The sequence below is a fragment of the Benincasa hispida genome, chromosome 4, assembly GCF_027475165.1.
Source record: "Benincasa hispida cultivar pf3 chromosome 4, pf3_genome.v1.1, whole genome shotgun sequence".
Lineage (NCBI taxonomy): Eukaryota > Viridiplantae > Streptophyta > Magnoliopsida > Cucurbitales > Cucurbitaceae > Benincasa > Benincasa hispida.
The window spans coordinates 2838446-2851298 of record NC_143481.1 but is presented as its reverse complement, the minus strand read 5'-3'; the positions used below and the strand labels follow the sequence as shown (position 1 = coordinate 2851298).

Here is a 12853-nt window from a genome sequence, read left to right as displayed (position 1 = left end):
CCTACATAATGTAATTACCTATTATCTAAAATAATGTCTTTCACCCGTACAAAAGTTGAATTAAAAAGAATAAAGATGTAACTTCAAATTTAGAGTACAACTTGAAATTACTTGCATTTTTCTAGAAGAAATGGAAAATGAACCTAAATTACCATTCTTGAACACAAAAAAGAAAAAAGAATTGGCTTTAATTTTATTCACAAAAATAATAATAATAATAATAATAATAATCATGAATGGACTCTGAGAGAGGTAAGGGGAGATAAAATTTCTTTGATAAAAAGATTTCACAAATATCATTTTTTTTCAATATTTAAGGGCATGTATACGGGTGATTTTAAAAATTCTCTCTTTTTTTCCTTGCAATATATAGGATGAGAAAATCAAATCTCTAATTTAAAGGTTGATATATGAACATTATCAATTAAGCTATACTCATTTTGCAATACATCTTTAATCACTCAAAATTAATTTTATATTTAATTTTACACTTTAAATGTACGAAGTATACCGTAGGTAGGAACACAATTTCAAACAGCAAAGTACCTCACATTCTTCAGAGAATCAATCATACATTCAAAACTAGTCAGTGGCAACCTTTAGACTTACTTGAAACCTATGAAACACATACTTCATGTGAGACAAAGAATTCGTATCAAACACGTATCAGATATCGATACTTCTCAGATACGTATTTGATGAGCGATTTGATATATCTATTTTTACACTTACTTTTTTAAAAGAAAAAAGATAAACAACTCATCTAATCTTTTTCAATTTAAAACTAGGCAATCTATTTTTTTAAACAAGAGAAAATGTACATTCAATGTATCAGTATCATCATTTTTTAGAAATATATATTAAAATAATATATAAAAAATGATGCATCTTTCAACGTATCCATATCTTAATTTTTTTAGAAATTAACGAATCGCCGTATCCAATCGTATCCGTATCGTACAGTCGTATCCATATCTATGCTTCATAGCTTGAAACAATAATGCATTGTGGTATCTAGAGATCGATATTGCATTAAAGTAAAAAATTGATGAACTTGTTACTAAATACTAAAGATATGGAGCACATGGAACTACTACTAACCAACATCAGAGAAAGCTGATGAATTTGTCAAGCAATACGTGATACCCAATAATTATGGCTGTGGGTTTAGAAATCTTTTGGTGTAAGAAGATTCGGGTTAATTAGGTAACTGGGTGATATTTTAAGTTAATTCCCTTTTTACCCCACTTGTCATAAAATTCTAAGGAGTTTTCCCTTCTTGTATGAAACAATTTATCACTTTAATAAAAGAGGTTTATTTCTTGAAGCTACTTAGGCTAGATCGTCTGTGCAGCAGTTGACAGTTCAGAACATCACATCTAAGGACTCACTTCAGGATTGCCACCCCGTCTATACAAGCTAAAGGAGTTCCAGCAACCCAATATAAAAAATGAATTCAATTTCTGCATTTCATTTTACCTTCATTTTCTTAGAAACCAATCCAGTTCCTTTCTGATATAGCCCAAATGTCAATCCTGGAAAAAAGATCAGAAATCCAATGTAATTTACAAGTAAAATACCCTCTCAATTCATTAGAACCAAGTACAGAGCAAGGGTTAGTCTAACTTCGTTTTCAATTGCAATAGCAGGTGAGAATTGAAATAAGAATTACCATGTAATAAATCAGAGTTGATCTCGACCATTTTGTTTCTTATCAATCTCCTGCATCTGCTTCTCAGCAAGCTTGTCAAGAGCTGATTGCACTGCATCGTGCCCACCAATGAGAAGTCGGGTCACTATTTCTGGATCAGACTCATAACGGGCATCCTCAAACTCCTTTCGTGCATTCTGCCTGAGAACATCTCGCCACAAGACACCTCGAGAATCTGGCCACATAAAGAACCGAGTTGCCCGGAGAATGTCTCTATAGAGACTAAGAGCCTCACGCCGAGTGGTGGTGAGGCGTCGCTGGGTTATCAACTCATCCTCTTCATCATCTAAGGACTTTTCTTTCTTAACCACATGTCTGTCTAAGAGTTCATCTACTGTGTCTGGACCATTGTGCAGAACTCGAGGGTGGAAACCAATTTTATTGCAGGTCAGAAAATTCTTATGAATTGACAGGTTAAGACATTTTCCTACCAACCTCATGGTCATCTCTGCACCACTGCATGGGTCAACTGGATAATTTGAATATTTCCTTTGGCGCTCAAAGGGACAATGCCAAACGATTTACTTAGGATCTGGTCTGTGCGTGGACAGCAACCTCAATAAACTCTCTATCATGATTGTGGACAACTTTGCTTATTAATGCCTCAAGACACTGACAGATGTACTTTCCTGCAAGGTACCAATGAAAAGATCATGGGAATGCAAGAAGAAGAGTGAAAAGGTATGAAGCGTATGACCAATTACCACATCAAAGATGATTGAATTGAAAAAGTGCAGTAAAGATGATTTATACAAATCCTACGAAAGATATACGGAAATGTTTTTTGCTCCCCAAGAAAAAAGGCCACACGAAGTTGAAACAAAAACCCCATGAATATCATAATATCTATGGAATTCCATTTCGTTGCAAAACACAAACCAAACCATACCATAGTCCGTAAAAAGCCTACGGGAGAGTCCAAGCCTCTTGAAGTGCTTGGAGTTTAGTATTGTAATTTCCATCTTATATGGTACCACAAATTCTGGGTTATTTTCTGTCAGATTTCTATTGCAAAATCAAGGTCCTGTCAATTGGAATTAGAGCATCAACTTCGACCAGAATCTTGAGTTAGAGTTGGTGCTGAAGTTACTGAGGTTCTCAAGCGAAATAAAATGATATCATGGAATCAATGCAACTGGCTTTAGAAGAAATGCAAAAATGGATTCAGGTTTTCTAAAGAAAAGTTACGGTGATTACCATTTACAAACCAAGTCATACCTACACTACATTATTATAGATCCAAAACATGTTAATCTTAACCTCTCCCTCAAAACTCAAAATGCCACAAACGTTACTCATAAGGTATAATTATTACAAAATTTAGAAGTTGGGCCACACCATGAATGTTATAACTAGAAGTAATACCCTGCAACTAATAAAACTAATAATCAAGCCTCTGGCAATATGATAGTGCTAAAGTACAATCTACAGTTGTTAATCCATAACTACAAAAACAGTGTCCAGAAGGAATTGTAACTTCCATTGGCTAAATCCACCGTATTCAACCTAGAATAAAGTGATAAACACCAGCTTTTCACAAATGTTCAAAAGTAATAAACAAAACAGCAATTATAATCACCAAATCCTCATTAGATGCTCATGCTGAAAGAACGTTAAGATTCAATGCTAATTACTCTGTAATATATTGCAATTGAATAACATTTGCGAACCGTGAGAGAGATATACGGAACAATCATACAAGAATGAACATCTAATCGTGATTTCAGCAACCCTAACATGACAGAATCTCAAAGGAAAAGAAAATCACGAACAAACCTTGAAGCAGCGAAGCAAAGGAAGATTGAGGGAAGGGACGATTGATCGGACAAACTGGAAGAAACAGAGAGAAGCGATTTAAGAGGAGGGAGATTGACGAAGGGGGGAGCTCGCGAGAACTGAGAAAGGGAGACATGGAAGGGTAAACATGGTATTGTCAATGAAATTTTATTATTATTATTATTATTATTATTATTATTATTATTATTATTGTTATTATTATTATTTGTTTTTTTTAAAAAAAATCAATTTGTAGTTCTAAACGTTTTAATGTCGTCTATTTTAGTTTCTCAAGTTTTAAAATATGCTTACTTTAGTTATTATTATTAAAATTTGGTTAACTCTTAAACAAAACGATGAGATGATTAATATTTTTAAATGACTGGACTATCAACTAAGTCATACTAAAAAAATGTTGGGTTTCAATTTTGAATTAGGTGGTAAAGCGATTTTCTATAGAATTCAAAAGTTATTTTGCGTTCAAGGTTTTGGTCGTTTAGTATTTTGACACGTTGGTTGTTGATATTTTATTTCATCTTCATTTTGCTCAACACATGCTAGACGCGATTTGATCAAAGAGTTCAGATACTTTTTAAAAGTTCGAGACTAAAACGATCGTTTGTAAAAGTTTAAGAACCAAAATAAAACAAGATTCAAAGTTCATATATCAAAAATAAAATTTAAACTTTTTTTAGTTTTTCTTTTTAAATTTTAGTCTTTATATTTTTATGATGTTTGTTTTAGTTCCTCTCCTTTCAATCTTAGCTCATTTTAGTTTATTTATTTTCAAGATATATATTTTGGTTGTTATACATTCAACTTTGATTCATTTTAGTCTTTATACTTTTAAAAAATGACTATTTTGGTTCGTCCATTTTAATTTTCATGTTAACTGACATATTTGATCCCTATGATTTGGAGAATGTTAAAATTTAATTTCCATGCTTTCAAAAGTTAGACCCTAATTCCTATAATTTGATATAACATCATAAATAGTCTTTTTGATTTGATAAATTCTCATAAATAGTCCATAAGTAAGGATCAAAGTTACTTTCTTCAAATCAGAAAATCAAATTTATAATTTAATCTAATTTTTATTTTATTTTTAAGGGGACCAAAATTATTATTTATTAAAAGGTCAATGACTAAAATGAATTAAAATTGAAAGTAGAGAAACCAAAATGAACCAAAACAAAAAGTATTGGGACAAAAATAGTATTTAAACCTTCTTACTAAACTTATCAACGATGAAAAAAACAATGATTTTTTAAAAAAAATTTGGAGGAAAAAGTCATTTATACCCATCAACTTTAAGTTGTGCATTTAAAATATTAAATTAACAGTTGTATCAATCTAAATTTGGAACTCTTGTGATAATACCAATTTAAATTTTCCTTCAAATTCTTGTTCGAAAAATATATATGAAACTTATAATTTGTTTCAATTAAACTTTAAATTGTCATAAGTGAATCAATTTGGATAATTATTGCACATTTATCTATTACTTCCTATTTTAATTATTACAAATTTTACCTCCAATTAATCTTATGATGAAATATCATTAAGATAAATTTCCTACACGTGTTTAATAAATTATAAAAAAATATATTTTTTTTTGAAAAAGAACTATAAAGCATATATAACGTATAAATGGATGGTGTCGAGAAAAAATAATCTGAGAATTTATTTTTATTGAATATTATGAGTTTTATAAGATTTGTTCAATTGTCAATTTCCTGACGGTGTTGAATTTATTTTATGTTGACCCACATTATATATTTTGATTATTTGTAAGAATTAAGATGAAGGGTAGATTAGGATGATTATAATTTCGACTCATTATTTGATTTTTTTTTTTTTTTAAACATCACGTTTGCCCCTATTTTTTTTTTTTTCCTTCGAAGCAACTTTTCGCCAATATTTTTTAAACTTTGAAATTAAAAACAAAAAAAATATTTTAAAAAATATTTTTGAAAAATTTTCACAAATAGAAAAAAATGTCAAGCTATTTATAGAAATAGCAAATATATATATATATATATATATTGATAGATACTGATAGGCTTCTATCAACATCTATTAGACTTCTATCAATCTCTATCAAAGAATTAAAATTTTACTATTTTGTGTAAATAGTTTCCTTTATTTTTCTATTTTTCAAAATGTTCTTATATATTTTTTAAAAAAATTGGAAACTATTGTAAGAAATTTAAAAATTAAGAGAAAATAAGTATAAATTAAAAAAAAAAAAGACTAAAAATGATTTTATTATTATAAATATGTTAAATTAGGTGCAAAGTAGATGACCATTATTAGTGTCCATTAGCCACGTGTCACTCATCCATTATCCCATGTGTTGTCCATGTGTCCCGAGATTACACACTATTAGGGTCCATGTAATTCACCTTCTACTTGCCAAATTGCTAGTGGCAATTGGTGGGTTTTGGAAGACACATGTATTGGTAATTAATCCAAAAAGATTGGAGAAAGTGGAGAAATCCATTTGTTATTTTATTTACTTTTTGTTATTTATTTATTTTATATATTTATATATTGTTTATTTTAATATTTATTTATTTTATTATATATTATAATATTATATTTTCTCTATATCCGTATTCTCGTTGTGCACCGTTGTGCTCCTCAAATTCACAATACGTTATCAACACGAGCTCCTATCGTTTTTCCCGCTGAAGGTAGGTCGTAAAGGTATATAGATTTTTTTTCCTCTTCGTTATAATTAATAAATTTAATATTATTTTGCATATTTAATATTTATTAAATTTCTAATATAAATACAATATGTTATGATAGTGTTGCCATGAAAAATCTCACAAAATTAGAATTTTCCGCTTGATATTAACAACAATAATTATTTATCAAGGATGCTTGATGCCGAAATCCACCTGGATGCTATGAATCTTAGAGAGACTATTAGAGAATGAAATACGACATTCAGTCAGGACAAAGCAAAAGTTATGATTTTCCTTCGTCGTCATCTCCACGAGGGATTGAAAATGGAGTATCTTATGATAAAAGATCCTTGTATCTTGTGGAAAATTTTGAAAGAGAGGTGTGATATTCAAAAAACAGTTATTCTTCCTAAACCTCGTTATGAGTGGATGTTGAGGCTACAATATTTCAAATCAGTAGTGATTACAATTCCGCATTATTTAAAATCAGTTCGAAACTATTGTTATACAGATAGAAAATTATTGATGTTGATATGTTAGATAAGACATTTTCTACATTTAATATCTTGAATATGCTCATGCAACAGTAATATCGAGAGAAAAGTTTTAAACAATATTCTAAACTAATTCCATATCTTTTCATGTTCGAACAAAATAACGAGTTATTAATAAAAAATTATGAATCTCAACCAACCGGGACAACACCATTCCCTAAAATGAATGTTGCGAATTTTAATAATAATAGTGGTTGAGGTCGTGGTCGTGGTCGTGGTTGAGGTTGTGACCATGATAGAGGAATAATTAATTATTATTTTCATGGTGGTCATTCTAATCATTCAAATTTCAAAATAACCACACAAAATGATGATCACAAAGGAAAAGCTTTATAAGATAAAAATTCAAAAAGTGTTTAAAATAAATGATTCCGATGCCGAATGACCGAGCATTGCTCACATACTTATTGTACGTCAAAACATTTTGTTGATCTCTATCAAGCATCATTGAAGAAAAAAGAGAAAAATGTGGAAGAAAATTTTGCATATTAGGATAATGACATATTTGACCCATCCCGTTGTTGGGTTACATATTTTATTATCAATAAAGATGTTATTGGCATTTATTCAATGAAATTGTTGTTGAGTATGTACATTGCACTTGTAAAGACTAAATACAATAAACTAAGATCTATGACTATTACATGAATACTTGGACTCTATATGGAGACATAAAGATGGATCAAGTTTGTGTAAATAATCGAAATGGTCTATAGTATATGAATAAGGATTGAGTACCTTATTCTGGTAATATTATTACGGTCCACTTTATATCTAGTACAAACGACGTGATCCTGAATCGTTCATGTGGAGACATGCGAGTGAGGGTGTTTTATGAAAAGAGTTTGTATAGGATCAGGACTAAGAAATAAGTCACTCTTACTTTATAACATTGTTTACTGTTTAAGATTGACTGTTTCAAATCAATGACCTAAATAACTCGACCTTAATTCTGAGCTAACTATGAATTCCTGTTTATTCGGGATTATCCTTAGATTTTCATAAGTGAGGGTTGGCTCAATAGTGTCGGCTCAATATGCCTCCTATTTCAGGGTTAAGTCCAGGTAGATAGCTGGGAACATAGGGTGCAAGACAAATTTACTCTTACCCATATCTAGGGATAGTAGAGAAGTTGTTCTCTTAAGTACTGATTCTAAGTCTTGAACAAGAGGCCCGACCCGCTTATTGGCACGAAAGGGACTCGGTTTAGTGATTAGATCACAAACCTATTGTTCTTAAAGGATCAATGGGACTTGAGGAATAAGATGTAATTTCAGGGATAAAAGCATTAGACCCAATTGTTAGTGAAGGGTCGACTTACTAATTATGGCTAAATCAAGCGGACAGAAATATATCTACAGTGAGAAGAGTGCAACTATTGAGCTATAGTGGTGTATCTCGGTAGTTAACGAATAAAAACTAATTCGGTTTAAAGAATTTAGCCAATTAATTTCAAGCCGTTGGAGCTCATGATCTGTAGGTCCAAAAGGTCTCTCTACTTGCTCGTAAAAGATTAAACCTTGGACTAGAATATTGAGTGAATTTGAAATGTTCAAATTCATATATTAGGGTTTGGAACTTGAAGTGTTCAAATTCATTTTTAGGGTATGGATAATTATATTCGACATAATTAACATTTAATTTTGTTGAAATTAAACGTAATTGGAGAGTTCAAAATATTTAAATATTGATTACATGAATAAAATTCATATTTGAATTAGGTATTTTATTAGTTTAATATTTTATATTAAATTATCATTTAATTAATTAAATTAAATTAATTTCGATGTTTAAAGAAATTCAATTTTTAGAAATTGAACTTAAATTATGTTTAATTTAGTTTTAAATTAAATATAATTAAAATCAAGAAATTAGAATTTAATTGTGAAAGTGGAAATATCCTGATTTCGTTCTTCTTAGTGGTTTTTTTCTACAATTTAACACTTGGGCCATTTAGATAATGCATTTTGATGTGTCAAAATGTTGAAATGCTAAGTGCTTGCATGAGTTAACATAATAAAACCTTCAATTTTCAGAGATTGGAAGGGCATGCAATCTGAAGTTTAAGAAATTTCGGCAAAAATTGGCTTTGCTTTTAAACTCTCTCAAATCCACCTCAATCCATCTCAATTCAGAGTTCCACCATTCAAATCTAAGGTTGAAAATAGTAGAGAATATTCTCTTGGTAGTCTATTGAAGAAATTGAAGGTCCTTTCATGGAACTTGCAAGGATTAAATGGAATTATTCAAAGGTATTCATATTGAAACACTTTTCTATTTGAAACTTATATTATCATGCTTGTTACTCAAACTAAGTATAACTAGAGTGCTTAATGATTCTGTTACTTTCCGTTTTATACATGTTTACTCCATCAATTCAGCCCCACCTCCCACTTAGATTAAAACTCCAGTGGATTTACGTATATATAAATAAATACAATGTCAAGTAATGAGATAATAAATACAATAAACTAGGGCATTAGATACCTAAAACTCGTATGAAAAATTTGGATGTGACGGACTTTTTTTAATCTCTTTTAGAGAAAATCGGCAGAATTGATGGAACATCAAGTGTTTCCTTTGACTTTGAAAATATCTAGACTTAATGTCTTTTTTATTCATCTCCATGTTTTTTTTTCTCTTAGTAGACGTTAACGTTTGTATATTCCAAATGTTGTTTTCTTATTATAATTATTTTCTTTTAATGAAGAAACCTAGATCATTTTCATATGTTGGATGACTAAAAAATGAGTAAAGAAGATCTATATCTAACAGACAGTGCAACCACAAATACAATACTTATAAGTAGAAAATATTTTTCCAAACTGACAATACTGGAAGCAAAAGTCAATACAATATCAGATTTTGCAAACCTAATTGAAGGATTTGAAAAACAAATATTATTTTGCCTAGAGAAATAAATTTTTTAGTTGACAATGCATTGTTCTCTAGTCAATCAAAGAGAAATCTACTTAGTTTTAAAGATAAACGTTGCAATGGTTATCATATTAGACTGATAGAAATAATATTGAGTATCTTTATATCATATCTACTGTCTCATATGAAAAATGTATGCTAGAAGAGTTGGTTGCTTTATCTTCTGAATTATATTATACTTATATACGAGTAACTGAAACATATGCAACAATGAACCTAAAGTTCATTAATCTAGATATATTTACAATTTATTATGACTGATTGGGTCATCCAGAATCTATAATGATGAGAAGAATTATTGAGAATTCAACTGGACACCCATTGAAGGTCAAAAGATTCTTCAATCAAATGAATTATCATGTGATGTTTGCTCTCAAGGCAAACTAATCATCAGATCATTACCAGTCAAAGTGAGGACTGAATCACTTGCATTTTAGAACAAATTTATGGTGATATATGTGGACATATTAACCTACCAAGTGGATCATTTAGATATTTTATCGTATTAATAGACACATCCAGCAGATGGTCACACATGTGCTTATTATCAAGTTGAAATCTAGCATTTGTAAGATTACTTGTTCAAATAATTAAGTTAAGAGCACGATTTCCTAATTATATAATAAAGACCATTCGTCTTGATAACGTTGGTGAATTTACATCTCAAGCTTTTGATAATTATTGTATGTCAACTGGGATAAGTGTTGAACATTCTGTAGCTCATTTTTATACACAAAATTGGTTTAGTAGAATCATTCATAAAACGTTTGCAGTTAATTGCTAGACCATTACTTATGAGAGCTAAGCTTCCTACATCTGTATGGGGATATGCTATTTTTTATGCAGTATCACTTGTACGTATTAGACTAGTAGCTTATCATAAGTAATCACCATTACAATTAGCTTATGACCATGAGCCAGATATTTCCCATCTGAGATTTTTTTTTTCATGTATAGTATATGTTCCAATTACTCCACCACTATGTACTAAAATGGGTTCTCAAAGGAGATTAGGAATATATGTTGGATATGATTTCCCATCAATTATTAAATATCTTGAATCCTTGACGGGTGATTTATTTATTGTAGGATTTGCTGATTGTCATTTTAATGAGACAAGTTTTCCAACATTAGGAAGAGGATTTAAGAAATTGGAAAAGGAAATTACATGGAATGCATTGTTATTGTCTCATTTAGATCCCGGTACAGATCAATATGAACTTGAAGTTTAGAAGATAATTCGTTTCAAAATATAGCAAGTCAATTACCATATGCATTTATAGATGCAAAGAAAGTATCTAAGTCATCTATACCATCTACAAATGTTCCATCTAAAATTGATATCCTAATAGAACAAGTTGCCACTAATGAGTCTATGACGTAGAAGCGTGGTAGACTAGTGAGTTCCAAAGATAAAAATCCTCAAAAACGAAAAATACTTAATAGTAAAAAAAACTTAGTTGAGGATGTAATATCTAAAGATAATAATGAGATTTCAATAAACTATGTCATGACAGGAAAAAAAATGGAACCAAACTAATGTAGTTATGACAACATTTTTACGTATAATATTGCTCTTGATATTATATCTGAAAATGAGTATTCTGAATCAATATCTGTTGAAGAATGTCGACATAGAAAAGATTGGCTTCAGGGAAAGAAGCAATCAAGACAGAATTAAACTCGCTTTCAAAACATTAGGCTTTTGGACCAGTAATCTGAACACCAGAAGGTGTCAAACCTGTGGGATACAAATGAGTATTTGTAAGGAAAAGAAATAAAAATAACGTGGTCACAAGATATAAAGCAAGATTAGTTGCATAAGGTTTCTCACAAAAACCTGGTATTGATTATGAGGAGATATATTCTTTAGTGGTGGATGCAATTACACTAAGATATTTAATTGGTCTGACTGTGTATGAAAATATGGACATGCATCTTATGGATGTATATTGAGATTGATGTCCTAAATCTAGTGTATCTCGTGGTTTGTAGTTTTGTTAACATAAATTATTTATCTAATAAAATCAGAGGTATTTTATTTGATATTTAGACAACATTAATTCAATCCAATAAACTAAGATTCAAGGTTATATGATGTCACTTGAACAGTATGTGGTTGACATACAGGTGGTTCATGTTCAAGTAATAACCTAAAAAGTCTACAGTAAATGGATGAAGGTTGGGTGTCTTATCCTGATAACACTTTGTAATTGTTATATGAAATGTAAGTGTTACAAACAATATGAACCATATTGTTCATGTAAAGACATGTGAGTTGGGGTATCCTGTATAAAGAAATTTATACATAGACCAGACCACGAAATAATTAGTTTCTCTTTGTAATACCGTTACTGAAGAAACTAATATTTCACTAGGATGACCATAGGAGACTTGACCTTAATCTTGAGTAAGTTGTAAACAACAACAATCCTTGGATCTATATGGGTGAGAGTGGCCATAATAGCCGACTCAATAAGCCTACCATTTTGGAGATTTGTCTGATTAGAGAGTTGAGAACACAACTACATAAGATGGATTTTACTCATTCTCATCCCTTAGGAAAGTAGATAAACTGCTCCATTAATAGCTTGTTCCGGGTCTTGTACAATGAGGCCTCAGAGAAGTTAGTTTATAGTTGGACTATAAATAATTTTTTCATTGGAGGAATCAATGGTATTTAAGAAGTTAGATGTAACTGCAGGGGTAAAACGATATTTTGGCCTAACTGTAGTTATGAGCATTTGTGAAATGTTATCGCTCTTTTGATTGGTTATATCCATGGGCACAAAAATGTATCTACAGTGCGAATAATGCAGCTATCGATTTTTAGTGGAGTGATTGATAGTTAATGAATATTGATTAATTGGACTAAAGGAGTTTAATCCATTAATCTCATATAATTGAAGCTTTTAATTTGTAGGTCCATAAGATCTCCTTGTTAGCTCACTAAATGATAGTAATGAGGAATTATTTAAATTGTTCAAGTCAAAAGAGGAAATTTTATATTAATAAGATTAATATATAATGGTTAATTATAGATATGATCTATAATCCAAATTATGTAAGAGAGATATATTTGAATAAGATTCAAATATTAGGTTCATATGAATTAGATTCATAAAGAAATGTAAATATGTGATGTTTATATGATCTTTAACTCCATATTAAATATGATTTAA

At 30.2% G+C, this 12853-nt stretch overlaps 1 protein-coding gene across 1 annotated transcript; it reads right to left on the bottom strand.

The window, feature by feature from the left end:
- Positions 1–1292: 1292 nt before the first annotated feature.
- Positions 1293–3628, bottom strand: LOC120075144 (uncharacterized). Its single transcript, XM_039028318.2, has 3 exons — positions 3488–3628; positions 1673–2340; positions 1293–1535 (listed from the first exon to the last, which is right to left on the bottom strand). The coding sequence occupies exon 2, from the start codon at positions 2155–2157 to the stop codon at positions 1684–1686; it is 474 nt and encodes a 157-aa protein (XP_038884246.2). The 5' UTR covers positions 2158–2340; positions 3488–3628; the 3' UTR covers positions 1293–1535; positions 1673–1683.
- Positions 3629–12853: the final 9225 nt, after the last annotated feature.